We start from the raw sequence: 15,930 nt of genomic DNA, 5'->3' as shown, positions 1-15,930 counted from the left end.
GAATACAAAATTTTGAATTTTTACTGCCTCGGGACCAAAACGAGGTCCAAAATTTCCAAAAAATTCCAAAACTCGAAAAAATCGTAGACTCCAAATATATTTTTAGTTTTGCCACGTGGTCTTTAAATAAATTTTTAAAATTCATCAAAATTTATATTTTCGGAAAATCGAACCCGATTTTTAAAATCCGAAAAATCTCAAAAAAATTCCTAAAATTTAAATAAAATTAAAATACCAAAAATGCTCATAAAAATTAAAATTTTGGGGTGTTACATTCTTCCCCCCTTACAGGAAATTCGTCATCGAATTTTACACAAGGCAGAATAAAGCACATGATTATACATTGAACAGATAGGGGTACTTGCTACGCTTGTCCCGCTCGACTCCAGTGCACTCTTCCACCGATCGGCTCCTCCACAAAACCTTAACCATATGGATCTGTTTGGATCTTATCTGTCTTACTTGTTAGTCAACTATGTCTACAGTTATCTACTCAAATGTCAAGTTCTCTTTTAGCTCTATCACATCCTATCAGACATGAGAAGGATCGGGAATGTATTTCTGAGCATGGAGATGTGAAACACGGATGAACGTGAGAAAGGTTGGGTGGTAGCTCCAACCGTAGGCAATCGCCCAACTCTATCCGTAACCTCAAAAGGTCCAATATACCGAGGTGCCAACTTGCCCTTCTTTCCAAATCTCATGACTCCCTTCATTGGAGAAACCTTTAGAAATACATAGTCGCCCACTGCAAACTCCACATCCCTTCGTCTGGGGTCTGCATAACTCTTACGCCATCTGAAAGCTGATCGTTCCTCGATTAAAGGAACTACCTCAAGTGTACCTTGCACTAGGTCTACATCATGCACCTTCGCTTCCCCATTTACATCCAACACAGAGGAGACCTATACTTTCTTCCATATAATGCCTCATAGGGTGCCATCCCTATGCTGGAGTGGTAACTGTTGTTGTAGGCAAACTCCACCAAAGCTAGCTGCTCATCCCATTGACCTCCAAAATCCAAGACACTCATGCGAAGCATGTCTTCCAGTGTTTGGATTGTCCTTTCAGACTGTCCGTCTGTCTGAGGGTGGAAAGCCGTACTAAAGTTCAACTGTGTGCCAAGTGCCTCCTGCAACTTTCTCCAAAACCGAAGTGAATCGGGCCCTCTGCCGATATTATGGAAGCCGGAACTCCATGCAATCTGACTATTTCTCGAATGTAGAGCCGGGCATACTGTGCCACAGAGTATGTAGTCTTTACAGGTAAGAAGTGAGCTGATTTGGTTAGACGGTCTACAATTACCCATATCGAATCATATCCTCGCGTGGTACGAGGCAACCCAGTCACAAAATCCATGGTGATCATTTCCCACTTCCATTCTGGGATAGGGAGCTCTTGCAGCTTCCCTGACGGTCTCTGGTGTTCAAACTTCACCTTCTGACAAGTCAAGCACTTGGACACAAAGTCTGCTATGTCTCTCTTCATGCCATTCCACCAATAGCTATCTTTCACATCATGGTACATCTTGGTGGAACCTGGGTGGACACTGTACAGTGTGTAGTGTGCCTCTCGCATGATTTCATTCCTGAGATTGTCTACATCGGGCACACATATCCTAGAACCTTGTACTAGGGCGCCATCATTGGCAAATCCAAACTCACCACCTTCACCTTGCTGTACTCTCTCTATAATCTTCATCAATTGTTGGTCTCTGTGCTGGGAAACTCTAACTCTGTTCCTCAAGTCCGCCTCACCAAAAGTGAGCCAACAATACCCCCTCATCTGAAAGATCTAGGATTAAACCTTGATCCATCAACTCATGTACCTCCTGAATCAATGGTCTCTTCTCTACTGAAATGTGCGCCAAACTGCCAGAAGATTTTCTGCTCAAGGCATCTGCCACAACATTGGCCTTTCCAGGGTGGTACTGGATGGTGCAATCATAGTCTTTCAGAAGCTCCATCCATCTCCTCTGTCTCAAGTTCAAGTCCCTCTGTTGGAAGATGTACTTCAAACTCTTATGGTCGGTGTATATCTCGCACACTTCACCATACAGGTAGTGTCTCCAGATTTTTAGTGCAAAGACTACAGCTGCCATTTCTAAATCATGGGTGGGGTAGTTCTGCTCATGCCTCTTCAGCTGCCTGGAAGCATAAGCCACTACCTTTCTATTCTGCATCAAGACACACCCTAGGCCAACTCTGGAGGCGTCACAATACACGGTGTATCCTTCACCACTCACAGGTAGTGTCAACACAGGGGCAGTGGTTAGACACTCCTTAAGCTTCTGGAAACTCACCTCACAGTCATCTGTCCAAATGAATGGAACATTCTTCCTGGTCAACTTAGTTAGGGGAGCCGCTATCCTGGAGAAATCTTGCACAAAACGCCTATAGTAACCAGCTAAACCCAGAAAACTTCGCACCTCAGTGACTGTTGTAGGCCTAAGCCAATCGATTCTGACTTCAATTTTCTTGGGATCCACTTGAATGCCGTCACTAGAAACCACGTGTCCCAAGAATGAGATGCTTTCTAGCCAAAATTCACATTTTGAAAATTTGGCATATAGCTGGTGCTCCCTCAACGTCTGCAACACCATCCTCAAGTGCCACACGTATTCTTCCTTGGTCCGAGAGTACTCCAAAATGTCATCTATGAATACGATGACAAAACGGTCCAAAAATGGCTTGAACACCCTGTTCATCAAGTCCATGAAGGCTGCTGGTGCATTAGTGAGTCCAAAAGACATTACCAAGAACTCATAATGACCATATCTTGTCCTGAAAGCCATTTTGGACACGTCCTCATTCCTGATTCTCAACTGATGGTAGCCTGATCGCAAGTCTATCTTGGAAAAGAATCTAGCTCCTTGGAGCTGATCAAACAGATCATCGATCCGAGGAAGTGGATACTTGTTCTTCACTGTCACCTTGTTCAGCTGTCTGTAGTCGATATACAACCTCTATGACCCATCCTTCTTTCTCACAAATAGAACAGGAGCGCCCCAAGGTGAAGTGCTCGGACGTATAAAACCCTTGTCCAAAAGCTCCTGTAGTTGCTCCTTCAGCTCTTTCAATTCTGCTGGTGCCATCCTGTAAGGTGGCATCGATATGGGGTTTGTACCCGGCACAACATCAATGCAAAACTCTATTTCCCTTCCTGGTGGCAACCCTGGAAGCTCCTCTGGGAAGACATCCATAAATTCTCTGACAACAGGAACATTTTCCATGCTGACACCTTCTACAGATGTATCTCTCACCAATGCCAAATACCCTTGGCATCCACGCCTCAACATTTTTCTAGCACTAATTGCTGACACCAAATTATATGGAGCCACGCTCCTGTCACCATCAAAGCTAAACTCTTCCACACCAGGTATGTGGAAATACACCTTTTTGTTCCTGCAGTCTAAAGTGGCATAGTGAGTTGCCAACCAATCCATCCCCAAAATTACATCAAAGTCCATTACTGGTAGAGGAACCAAGTCTGCTGGGAGGATCTTTCCATCCACTAATACTGGGCTACCCGGAAAAACCATATCTACATCTATGTTGTCACTAAGTGGGGTGGCTACCGACAAAGGGCATTCTAAAGTTGTAGGGTTTCTACCCAACCTCATGGCAAACACAGGGGAGACAAATGAGTGCGTAGCACCCGAATCTATCAAAACACGAGCCTCATAAGAACAGACCAGAAGAATACCTGCCACAACTGCATTGGAAGCCTGAGCATCCTGGTGGGTCAGGGTGAAAACCCGAGCTTGACCCCTACCGAGTGGCGTAACCACGACATCGACTTCTACCTCTGACCGCCTCCAAATCCACGCCCCCTTGTCCTCGGCCCCATACACCGAATCGATCGCCGCCATGTTGGAAGCACCCGGATACAATTGTCTAGGAACATTCGCAACAGAACCTTGTGACCCCATCTGTGACTCGCTGAACACGGGGCATTCTCTAGCAAAGTGACCTGGTTGGCCACACCTGAAGCATACTCCTGATCCCATCAAACAAGGTCCTGAATGTCCTCTTCCACACTGTGCACAAGGTGCCAAGGAGGATCTGAACAACTGGACCAGGCTGCATTCGAACTGTGACCACCGCTGGATCCGCACTCGTGCGAATCCTCGTGGTCTGTGTCTAAAACCACTTCTCTTGCTCCTACCCTTTCCTCTGTAATTACTCTGGCCACCACTATCCGGAGTACCCATTTGGGGAACACCTGAAGAACCCTCTGCTCTGTTTTCTTTGCTCTTCCATCACATCCACAAAGATAGCTAATCTCAATCTGTCTGCTCGATCAACCACCACATCAAAAGATCGATCCGACATCATGGCCAGTTCGCATACCTCTGTCAAGCCCCTTTAGGAACCTCTTCACCTTCATAGTTTCAGTAGCTCTGCTGTAGGGGCATATCTACTCAATTCCGTAAATTGCAGAGCATATTCATCTACTGCACTGCCATTCGCCTTAGGGCCTCAAAGGCCCACTGCTTCGATCTCTCAAGCTTTCGCACAAACCGATTGATGAAAAGTTCTACAAACTGAGCCCATGTCAAACCCTCCATCCGGGGTAACACGTAGTCATTCATCCATTGTCTAGGCATAGGCCCCATGACATGCTGCACACACTCTATCAGTCTTCTATTAGTCAATCAGACTGCTCCTCGCCGCGAGAATCCAAAACCGATATGCATCGTCGACACATCATAAGTACCGTGCACCAACTTCTTAAAATTTATGATCTGCTTGTAAGGTTCTCCTCTTGGTGCGGTGGATCGCCGCCGTGGAGGGTGGACCATATATCGCGCCATCATGTCGATGGTTCTCTGCAGACCTAGAGTAGTGCCATGGGGTCCATGGGACCCTGTGCCATGAAAGACTGTTCCTGAACTGTGGGTAGCTGCTCTTCTACTTGAGCAGCTCTAGGCCTCCTACCCCGCCTCCTCGGGGCAGGCGCCTCATCCTGTGCCGACACCTCGTCAGGCACATCTAGTTCTGGTGCAGTGGCAGCTCTCCTGCTTCTACGCATTTTCCTGAAATTCAGCAGCATTAGCCCACAAAATTCAAAACTGCACATTGCACAGCTCTATAGACTCATATTTACACACAATATATGAAGCAGAAACTAGAAGCAAAGACAACAATGCAAGACGAATATGGACCCTATTTTTTCCGCATGTGACTCCTAGTAGACTCTTCCCAACACTTTAGACAACATTCCCTAAGAATCTGGAGCCTAAGCTCTGATACCACATCTGTCACGACCCAACCTATGGGCCGGACCGGCACTAGGACCTGGGCCAGCCTAAAGCCCCCGAGGCCCGTAGTAAGCCTAACTGTTCATTAACCCAACTCTAAGGCCCATTTGGGCCCAATTTCAAGAAAAAAAACGGACAGAGTCCAGCCATAAAATGGACTTACCAACGGGGAGTTTTCGACTCACCCGACCTGTAAACACAATATATAGTCAATTGGGGAGCTCAGCTCCCTCATCCAATCCATCAAACATGCATAGCATATTAAGTTTACAGGTCCCAAAATAATAATTTAGTTTACAGACCCAAATCAAATAAACATTTCTAACACATGCGAAAATTCTAAGATTTAACAAGTTTATACAAACAGTAATAATTGACCTGCGAGGGAGAAAGCAGGTTAACCTCGAAAATGTCCTCCTGTGGCCTGTAAAAATTTTTGAACAGGAGTGAGCGTTCGACTCAGAGAGTAAAATATCAATTTTAACCATAATCCCTATAACTATCTAAAACTAATGCACCCTGTAGAGTGAAATGCAACATCAACAACATTTTCACATCATAACATCAAAAAGGTAAATTTGGAGCACTCACACACCCTGTAGTATCAATCATAACATATGGGAGCTGATCCCCTATACAGCTCTCTTAAATCCAACTGGTGCCCAATTACTCAAGCTCGGACTTCCACTTAATAACCAAATCGAGGGTCCCAGCGAATTACTCAAGCCGTGACTACCCCTCGAAGGATCGGGTCCCAGCAAATTACTCAAGCCGTGACTACCCCGTCCTATCCATAGTCCACACCACATCACACGCACGCCAACGCACGCACACGGCTCCAAATTACCACAACAACATCCATGGCACATCAACAGTTATGAATGCAACATAAATCGTGCCTAGAGTTTAACTACATAAATATATGCATATAAGTGATGCATGGGCATGCTTGAACATATAATAATATCGAAATTACAATTAAAATTAATATTCTACTCATAGACTTGACGACAATCACTGTGGCGGCTGGGCGGAGGAAGAAGGCTGTCCCGGCTCACCTGATAATTATATTACAATTATTTAATAAATTTGACTCAATACAAACAAAGAAAAAGACCAATACGTCCTAAGTCGTGCCGAAAATCCGGCAGAGTCTCCCCTATACCTAGGACCTACCCAACCTGCAAAAGGGTTCAAAACACACTTCTATACTCACAATTCATATATCCACAACTCAATCATATCACACAGCCCCTCCTGGGCCCATCAAATCAATCATCCATCACAGTATGTAATATTTCAATTCAGTCCTTATAATTGACCATTTTTGCAAAAATTGCCCAAATAAGCTCTAAAAATTCTAAAACTTTGCCCCGCGGTCCTTAGCAATATTACTAAGCTATTGCAAAAAGAATAATAATTTTCTAAGCTACCACGAATATTTTACGGATTTTTAATCCTATTTAAGCACTAGAAAATTACGTAAAAATAAGGTTCGGGTTTACCTTTGCCGATTCCGACTTCAGGAACGCGCTCGGGACATCTGACAATAGGGGGCTAGCCAAAACCTCGGTCCAATTTGGAGACTTTTCCAGAATCAGTCCATGTCGCCTAATTTCAGACTTGGCCAATCGTCGAATTTCCGCGAATCGAGGATACCTACACGAAGCCCATAACACGGGGGTTAATACATAAATTTTTCAGAATTTTCTAAGCTCATTAAATGTTCGGAAAAATACTGCGAAGTTCCGTGGGACCCACCGAAAAACGGTGTCGAAAAAATTCAAAATTTATGTCGCCGCGAAGCTCTCGACGAGTGGAGAGCGCTGGTAGCCTCGGTTTTCTCGTGGGATTCACGGTTTTCGAGAAATCTAGCCCAAAAGTCGAAATGGGCTAAAATCTTCCCGAGCAAAAATCGGACAAACCGCTCGATGGATTTCGGCGTTCTTGGTGTCTATGGAAAGCTCTCGCCGAGTAGATGATTTTAGACACAAGACCCGGTCCAATTGGTGGCCGGATCGGCCGGGAAGCGAAACGCGCGCAGGGAGGGGCGTCGCGCTTCCCGGCCGTTAGGGCGCGGCCTACCGATAGCTGGAGGCTAGGCGCAGGTGGGGACGCAGGGAGGCGGCGGTTGGCGTGAGGGGAGGAGAGAGAAAAGAGAGAGAAAAGGGAGAGAGAACGTCGCGCGCGGGAGGAAGAAAAAGGGAAGAAGACCGGTCCGATTCGACCGATCCGATCCGGTCCGGTTCGATTCGGCCGGTTCGATTCGAAATACAAAATTTTGAATTTTTACTCTGCCTCGGGACCGAAAACGAGGTCCAAAAATTCCGAAAAAAAATTTCAGAAAACTCAGAAAAATACGTAGACTCCAAATATATTTTTAGTTTTGCCACGTGGTCTTTAAATAAATTTTTAAAATTCATCAAAGTTTATATTTTCGGAAAATCGAACCCGATTTTTAAAATCCGAAAAATCTCAAAAAAATTCCTAAAATTTAAATAAAATTAAAATACCAAAAATGCTCATAAAAATTAAAATTTTGGGGTGTTACATAGCAATCCTCTGTAGGGGAGGTCCAATGCTTCTAACCTCCTACCAGCAAGTTAGGACCCATTGGATCCTCTGCATCTTTATATTTCTGCCACAAACAAGAACTAATACAGCTCTACGCTCGTTTAGCACAACAACAATTAAGTTTTAATTCCAAACTAGTTAAAGTTGATTGTATAAATATTTTTCTGCCATTTAACTTGAGTAACAAGCAAAATGGTATGCACTTCTCACTATGAAAGATTCAATCTTGACACCTAATATAATCTAACCCAAAATTTGATATTATCTGGATTAAATTTAGTAGATCGAAACCCGATCTCATTTGGATCAGATTTAGTCACAAATCACCTTGAGTATAGTCCAAGATAGGTCAAAGCTGTTCTGATCACAAAAAACCCAAGATAATAAACTCTTGAGACAAGAGATAGATGCTCTATAACCAAGGTTGGAATGACGTGCACAAGACATGCCAATGAGTACGATCGGCATGATCTTCGCTGAGAATTATGCCGACAATACAATCTCGTAGCATACGGTAAGCAGAAGGTTCACGATTGATTGATTGATTAACGGTCTCCGAGATTAATGCTGACTATCTCCTATTACCATATAAATAGGCTTTTAGCGCTTACTCAAAGACATTTACATATTTTTTTAATTATTATTTTATTACTATTTTATCTCAAAATTTATCATTGACTTGAGTGTTGGAGTAGTATCAAAAAAAGTGAATCAAACTCATTTTTAGTTGAAAATGAGATACTAGCATAAGTTTCTTGCATCTTAAATAAGATAGATTCATATTCAAAAGAATTTGACAATAAATTTTTTCAAAGTTTACTATTTATCAGGTTTTTAAGGATAAATATATGAAAAATGGTGATGTAATTTGTAAATTTTATTAACTTATTAGTAAATGCATACTAAAAATATAAACAAAAATAAAAATAAGAAAAAAATATTTATTTATCAATTAATTATTTAAATACTAAAAGGTATATAAATTTATTATTTTAATTAAATATAAATTCCATCCATCATTGCAGTTAATAGAATTATAGAAGGATTTTTATATTGATACTTTCAGTAAAGTTGCACAAAGTGGTTGGTTTACCTTAACCATGCTGGCTATCATTTTCCATAGTCAAAATAGTAATAATAATAATAATAATCAATTATATATTATAGGCTCTTTTGTAAAAGTAGGGTTAAGAAACTAGATCAATGTAAATTTACCTTGTAAAGAGGTTTAAAAGAAATAAGCTTTAAGGCTTATTTGGTATTCCTATTGTTATTGTTATTAATAAAAAATATTTTTTAAATATATTAATAAAAAAATATTAGAAAATAATTTAAAATTAAATTTAATAAAATTTAATCATAAAAATATTAAAATAATAAAATTATTTGGTAAAATTATTTTTTTAATAATATTTAAAATAATATATATTTTTTTTTTAGTTTTGATAGTCCAAGTTTAATGCCAAACAGTTACTAACGTATAATGATTAGACTCATTTATTATATACAAGTCAAGTTTATATTAATTTGCATCAATATAATTTTACTTTATTAAAAGCAAAATCATCTTTCAATTTGCCACTTGCGCCATGCAGGTCACTGATGGAGTCAAATTCCCTTGAGTAAAAAGGTCAAAGAAAAAGGCCAAGGTCCCGTGCTGGCAAAGTCAGTATTGAAAAAGTTGGATGGATGTCGGCAAGCCAAATAATCAAGAATTCAACTGCCCTAGTTCGTGGGTAGGCATCCATCACAAAACAAATAATCTTGGGAAAATTCTATAGAATTGATCTGTTCAATGTGAGAAACAAACAGCCGAAAAATTTGAAAACATAGTAAAAATGGGTTGGAAGCCACAATGACCAAGGAATCTATTCATCCAGATGAAGCATCTGATCATTTGGCCATCAATCTTCTTTATTAAAAAAAAAATTACAAATTTAAGAATAATAAAACATATTCACCATGCAGAGATGTAAAGCAACATACATTGCTTACATTAAATTAAACAATCACATGATACAGCAATACTTTTCTTTGGTTTATCACTTTTCTTATGCACAGGAGTCGATTTTCAAACACATGATTAACCATAACTGCTATAAAGCAACCAGGGTTCAATCGGATAAAAAATGGATTTGCTAAATCATGCTTCCCCAGCACATGATCACATGGCCAGCCCTTTAAGCTTGGTTCTTGTCTGATAATTTAAGTTTGGTTCTTGTAATTAACTTTTTTGATGAACAGCAATTTGGTGGATGTCCATCTCCTTCAACATGACGGATCGTCCGCAAGAGTCGCATGGGGCTGTTCTAGACCCACAAACACTCTCATGCTCAGATAAGCCTCTTAATCGGTCCCTCACATCCATAGCTGAACTCCCAGCTTGAACCATATCGCCGCAAAATCGGCATGTTATAAGGCGTAGGGGACAAGCTGAAGCTTGGTGTTGTACCTGCCACAGACAAGTAAATAAATACGTAAAACGTTGTTCCCTAAAAAATTAAAATGCTAGTGACGTAAGCTAGCTATGTTTCTTTTTCAATGATTTTTGGGAAAATTTTTAGCAGACTTCTTAAGAATTAAGATGCCATTTTAAACCCTCACTCCAGGGGGCAAAGGGTTAACCCCAAATAAGTCGTCATCATCTGCAACTTCAAATGGTTTAGATATCACCTCCACATTTCATACCTAGAATTATTTCTAGAATTTCTACCTCATCATCATCCATAGTGAACACCACAAATCATCAAAACAACTGATCAATGGTCTTATCTTTGGCAACCAACTGGGCTTACTGCCTCAATGATTGAAGTGCAACATCACGTTAGATCCATGTGACTCTTGCATTGATCAATCAATTGGGCAGCCCACCACAAGCACTACTAGACATTAGATGGTATGATGCACGGTGAGGAGTTAATATTACTGAAATAAAAGAAATTCTAAATTTTAAAGAGGCACAATAAGAATAAAGGTTCCATTTGCTTACCATCAATTCCTTCTCAAGGGCTACTCCACAGGGACACTGAAGTGGTTCATGGAAAACTTTCATATGCTTTTCCATTTCTCCCCTTTGAGAAGCTTGGCCACAATTCTCACAATGCACATGGTTTTGGGCCTCCTCAATCCTCAGAACAATTCCACAACCAGCATGCTGACAAACAATATTATGTCTAATACAATATGCCTCATGCAGTGCTATACTCCTGGAGGGTATAAAATGCTTACAATTCCTACACTCTACAGTATCAATCTCCACAGATGATGAAGATCCAGCTTGTTGACCCATCTTAAGACTAATATTATTTTCAACGCTAACCAATACCTTACACTTTGTCGTTCCCTTGAAACCATATATACCAATGCTGTAAGCACCCACACCAAAGTTCTTATCCTTGGAGCTAAGGATCAAAACTTTTGACCCCACATCATGAGAAGACCATTCATGTTGATGCCGAGTTGGAAATATAAGAGGATGCTTGGACATGTAAAGATCGGTATCACCACCACTAGTTTCAGCATCTATCTTTACTTCAACTCTGACATCCCCAGAAGCAATTTTTTCCCAAGTATCATTATCAATAGAAAATTTATAATAATCATAGTTCCCTTCTTCAACCATTACAGCCTCTGACATTCCAAAATTAAGTGGCTTCAGGACATGTTGATTTGTGCTCTCTGAAACTGAATCTGGACCAACTACATCAACCTCAATATCTGTTTCCAGGACAGAGACACTAGAGGAAGGTTTCAACTCTAGAACCCGTAACTTGTATGCTAGTATCCCATGGTTGACAGTGATCACATCACCTTGAGAAAGAGTGGCATGCTGCCGAAGGGTTGTTTCAAGGACAGCCTTGTGATTGGGGATGTCAGAAAAGCCAACAACTTCAGGTTGAAGCTTTGCATAAGTTCCTTTAGGTAGCCAGACATAATGAAGCTCAACTAGAGGAGCATTTGGTGCTCCTACAGGAAACAGGTTATTCCATATATGAGGAGGAAGCTCAACATAACTTTCCTCTGCAGTGAACTCAAGAACACCTGAGTGGGTTGTCCGCTGCTTTGGGTCAGTAGTCTTTGTCTCAGATGGACCATCTTGATGAATCACTGATAATTGGAAATATATTGGTCCTTTGTCAAAAGCACCTTGATCAGACAATTCTGCGAAACAGGAAGGAGGTAATTTAATCTTGTCTCCACTACCATGAAAGGATATAGCTTGCAGTATTCGAGAAAACATTATTCCTCTCCCAGCAAGTAAATTTTCTTGCATTCGCTCATCAGCCTGCAGAGAAAACCAAGATTCATAAGCATCACAGCGATCACTTTACGCTGTAAACAATTTGAAAATTACATATGGAAACAGAAAACAGACTATCAAAATTTATTTCTACACCTTATTGGCATGAAACATTTTGTACAATGTGTATAATACAAATATTTGCAGTGTTTTAAAAACTGGAACAGACCAGCAGGTAGGAATCAAACTAATGACCAGCTTTATCCAATTTGGTTTGGCATTTTAATTTATTTTTCGTTTTTTTCCCACACATACTACTACTAATATAATAATTTATATATATTTTTTTAAATATTGTTTGATCATTTTTTACCAAGTCAAATCAGTTGAATAGGCGAACGGGTCAACATACCATTCATTAATAAAACAGGGGAAAGTATGGAAAACTACCATGTGGTTTCATTCAAGTTGCAGATAGGGGCTAAGACGCACCTTGTGACACATTGGTACCCTATGCTATTACACTATTAGCACTTTTGTGAAAAATCCGTTTCATTAGTTATGCCTATGTGGCAGTCCAAAGCAGCTGTTTTTGCAAATTTCAAAAGTGGGTCCCACAAGTGGAAATTCTTAGATTTTTAAATTCTTAATTGGATACTAAATTTTAAACCATAATCCCCATTGTTGCCCCTCCCCAGCTCCCTCCCATCACAAATGCAGAAGCACCTCCCTTATTCATCACGAATCCAATGGCACCTCCCCTTCCCTCATCCCCAACCTAGGTTCTTCTCCTCAAAGTTCACAAATGCAAACACCATCTTCTCTTCTCTCTTCACAAATATGTGCCAACCCCCTAGAGGGAACAAAATTACTTTAAAAAATTCTGAAAATCCCCAAACAATGGTGTTGTATGACTCTGATTTGTCAGCCGGCAGCAATGCTCCCAGCTCATCATCCTCTATTGCTAAAACCTAGAAGATAGATGGCTTGCTCATCTGTGCTGGCTACAAGGTCTGATTCTTCGAGCTTTGACATGTGGCCCAATGCCTCAAATGCCTTGAAACCGCCCTGCTGAACTCCTCTTCTCACCATCTCTCCCTCCTCGCCTCTAACACTGTCCTTTACATCCCCTCTGATCTCTCTACATGGGTCGAATTGCTCCTTTTGGAGCTTGACCAATCTCAGCCTACCTTCTCTCCTCTCTGGTCTCTTAGATCTCAATCCCAAATTCAACAGCTCTCAATAACTCCTGGGGGATAGAACTCTATGCACCTTAGCAGCAAAACCAGAATATATCTTAATACCAACAGAATCAGCTGATGGCCATAACCGCCCTTTTGACACTTTCACCTTCTGATATTTTGTTTTCCAAAGGAAGGCTTGTCCAAATCGAACCCTCTTCTCTGGTTCTCAATGGCTCGAAGCCTTATTAAAATGAATAAAGATTTAGATTTGGGTTACTCTTGTTTGGATAAAGATTTTGATTTGGATAAAAAGATAAAGCTTAGAATTTGGGGATTTTGGATCAATGGGATTCAGGGATTAGGGTTAAAATTTTAGTTTTTAATTAAAAATTAAAAAAATGAAAATTTCCTACTTGTGGTATCCATTTCCGACAATTGGAAAAAATAATAAAAAATGCCATGTTGGACGACCATGTAAGCATAAATAACGGTGTTAATAAATTTGTCACATAAGAAATAATGGCACATTAGCACAGGGTATCAAAGTGTCACAAAATGAGCCTTGGGCACCATATGCAATAGAAGCAAAATCATATACTTTTCCGTACTTTCACCTATTAAAAAACTAAGTGTTTATTTTTCTTAAATTTTATTTTGTCAAAGCCTAAATTTATACTTAGCAAATATTATTAAAGTCTAAAACTTTTTTTAATATTATTTCCAATTATTTATGTATTTACCTAAAAATATTCAAAAATAGCTAAAAATTAGTAAAGGAAACAATAAATCACCCTTCACTTCAAAACTATCTTGTCTATTTGATGATCTATGCTCTTGAGCTTAAAAAATTATAGAGAAATGAAGGACTTCACTTGAGTTAGTTTTGGAAAAAATTGAGAAAAAGTGGCTTAGTTGTCTAGAGAGAAAATGAAAAGGTACTAAAATGAATAAGATGAGATGGCTTTTTGGTCAAAAAAAGTTTCCTCTACTGCATTTCACATGAAAGAGATAAAAGAAGCCAAGAATTCTTGGTTGAAAAAGTAACGGTTGTTACGACTGTTACTTAACTTTCAGTATCAGCTGTTACATTAAATAATGGCCGTAACAACCTTTACAGTTACAAATTTTAAAATTTATTAAATAACGGTGGTAATTGTAACGGTATGCCAAAAACCATTAAATAACAGCTGTTACATTGTTATTTAAAACCATGCTCATTAGTAACATTTGCTGTCAACTCTCTATCCTTCTCTATATTTTGGTTAATCTACTATAAATTTTGTAATTGTACTTGCATTCTGTAGCATTGATATTGGTACTTAAAATGAAAAAAGTCCATGTACTCTCTCCATCTGATTGTTTGACTGGCAGGAAGGAAATAGGAATAGGGAAAAGTTGGAAAAACACAGCTCCAAGATTTTACTTCCTATTTTCAGTGTTGCAATTTCTTTTCAATTATTAGAGAGGTAAAATTAACTTCTGGTTTCGTTCTATTTCTCATCCCTTAGATCTTTACTGCTAAAAATTTTCTGTTCAAAATTAAGTCCATAATTCTGGTTATGTTGGCGAATTAGCAAGGAAAGAATTTTGATTCGCATTAGGCATAGGAAAACAAAAATCAAATTTTTTAAAACAAGGAGGCAATTAAGGATAACTCAATGTAGCAAACACAGCAAAATGTGAATTAAGTAGAGATAATCGGTTATATCACACGTATAGGTTCAAAGATAAAACATGATCGATACCCATGCCCAATTTAATTATAAAAAGATCACTAGGCCATTAACAGAATCACCAAAATATGATCTTAACAACAACCCTAAATCATCTAACTTCATATCCCAATATTGGCAGGTAATGCAGAAAGATCAATTAAGCAAAATTAACAAGAAAAACAACTATTAAAATGGAAATATAAAACAACAATTCATCTGAAAAAAAAAAAAGAAAACAGAAGTTTCAGCTTTGAAACAAACAGAGAAAATGGGTATGTAACAGACCTTGAGCTGGGCTTGAAGAGCATCAAGCCTTCGAGATCTTTGCGCGGCTTCAATGGCCTCTCTTTGCTTCTTTGCCTCTGCTTTAGCTTTTCTCTCTCTTTCCAGCTTCAATCTGGCTTTCTCTTTACTCTCCTTTTGCTCTTTCTCCAGCTTCTCTCTCGCCCTTCTCAGTTCAAAATCCATTTTCTCCGAAAATGATAAATCAGTAAGAAGGGTATGATTCAATATGTATATATAGGTTTGATGGATGCGTGAGTAGGTGGTGGCTTTGTGTTGAGGCAATGATTAATGAATGAGGTTGCAGAGAGAGGGAGGGAGGGAATTTCCTTACTTATAAGGGATTGCAGGAGACGAAGCAGAATTGTCAATTCCAGTTTCTTATTGGATTTCCAATTCCACAAGGATCTGGGCTTTCCTTTCTCTGAACATATCATTTCTTGGTCCAATTTTGAAGGGATGACGGAGAGGCCCACAGGCTAAAAATTGGCCCAATTAAAATTTAAAGAAAAAAAAAAGTTTGAAACTTTTATACATAAAATTTATTAATTTTTCATATAACATGTTTTATAAATAAATAAATAAATATATATATATATATAAGTTTACTATTCTTTTATTTAAAAAATTAAGAATTTAAAGGGCTGTATTTGATTAACTTGCTATTCTTTT

The 15,930-nt window shown here is 39.5% G+C and overlaps 1 protein-coding gene across 1 annotated transcript; it reads right to left on the bottom strand.

The window, feature by feature from the left end:
• Positions 1-9,733: 9,733 nt before the first annotated feature.
• LOC110669593 (uncharacterized) lies at positions 9,734-15,615 on the bottom strand. The gene is made up of 3 exons (XM_058150020.1): positions 15,262-15,615; positions 10,827-12,122; positions 9,734-10,289 (listed from the first exon to the last, which is right to left on the bottom strand). The coding sequence occupies exons 1-3, from the start codon at positions 15,442-15,444 to the stop codon at positions 10,062-10,064; spliced, it is 1,707 nt and encodes a 568-aa protein (XP_058006003.1). The 5' UTR covers positions 15,445-15,615; the 3' UTR covers positions 9,734-10,061.
• Between the last annotated feature and the right edge of the window lie 315 nt (positions 15,616-15,930).

The sequence above is a fragment of the Hevea brasiliensis genome, chromosome 7 (assembly GCF_030052815.1).
Source record: "Hevea brasiliensis isolate MT/VB/25A 57/8 chromosome 7, ASM3005281v1, whole genome shotgun sequence".
NCBI lineage: Eukaryota > Viridiplantae > Streptophyta > Magnoliopsida > Malpighiales > Euphorbiaceae > Hevea > Hevea brasiliensis.
The sequence above is the reverse complement of the archived record's forward strand: the minus strand, read 5'-3'. Positions and strand labels throughout refer to the sequence as shown.

Coding starts and splice junctions, on each gene's coding strand:
- LOC110669593 (XM_058150020.1), bottom strand. CDS start 15,444: ATGGATTTTGAACTGAGAAGGGCGAGAGAGAAGCTGGAGAAAGAGCAA. Junction 12,123..15,261: donor CTCTTCAAGCCCAGCTCAAG/GTCTGTTACATA, acceptor TTTTCTCTGCAG/GCTGATGAGCGAATGCAAGA. Junction 10,290..10,826: donor CCCTTGAGAAGGAATTGATG/GTAAGCAAATGG, acceptor TGTCTGTGGCAG/GTACAACACCAAGCTTCAGC.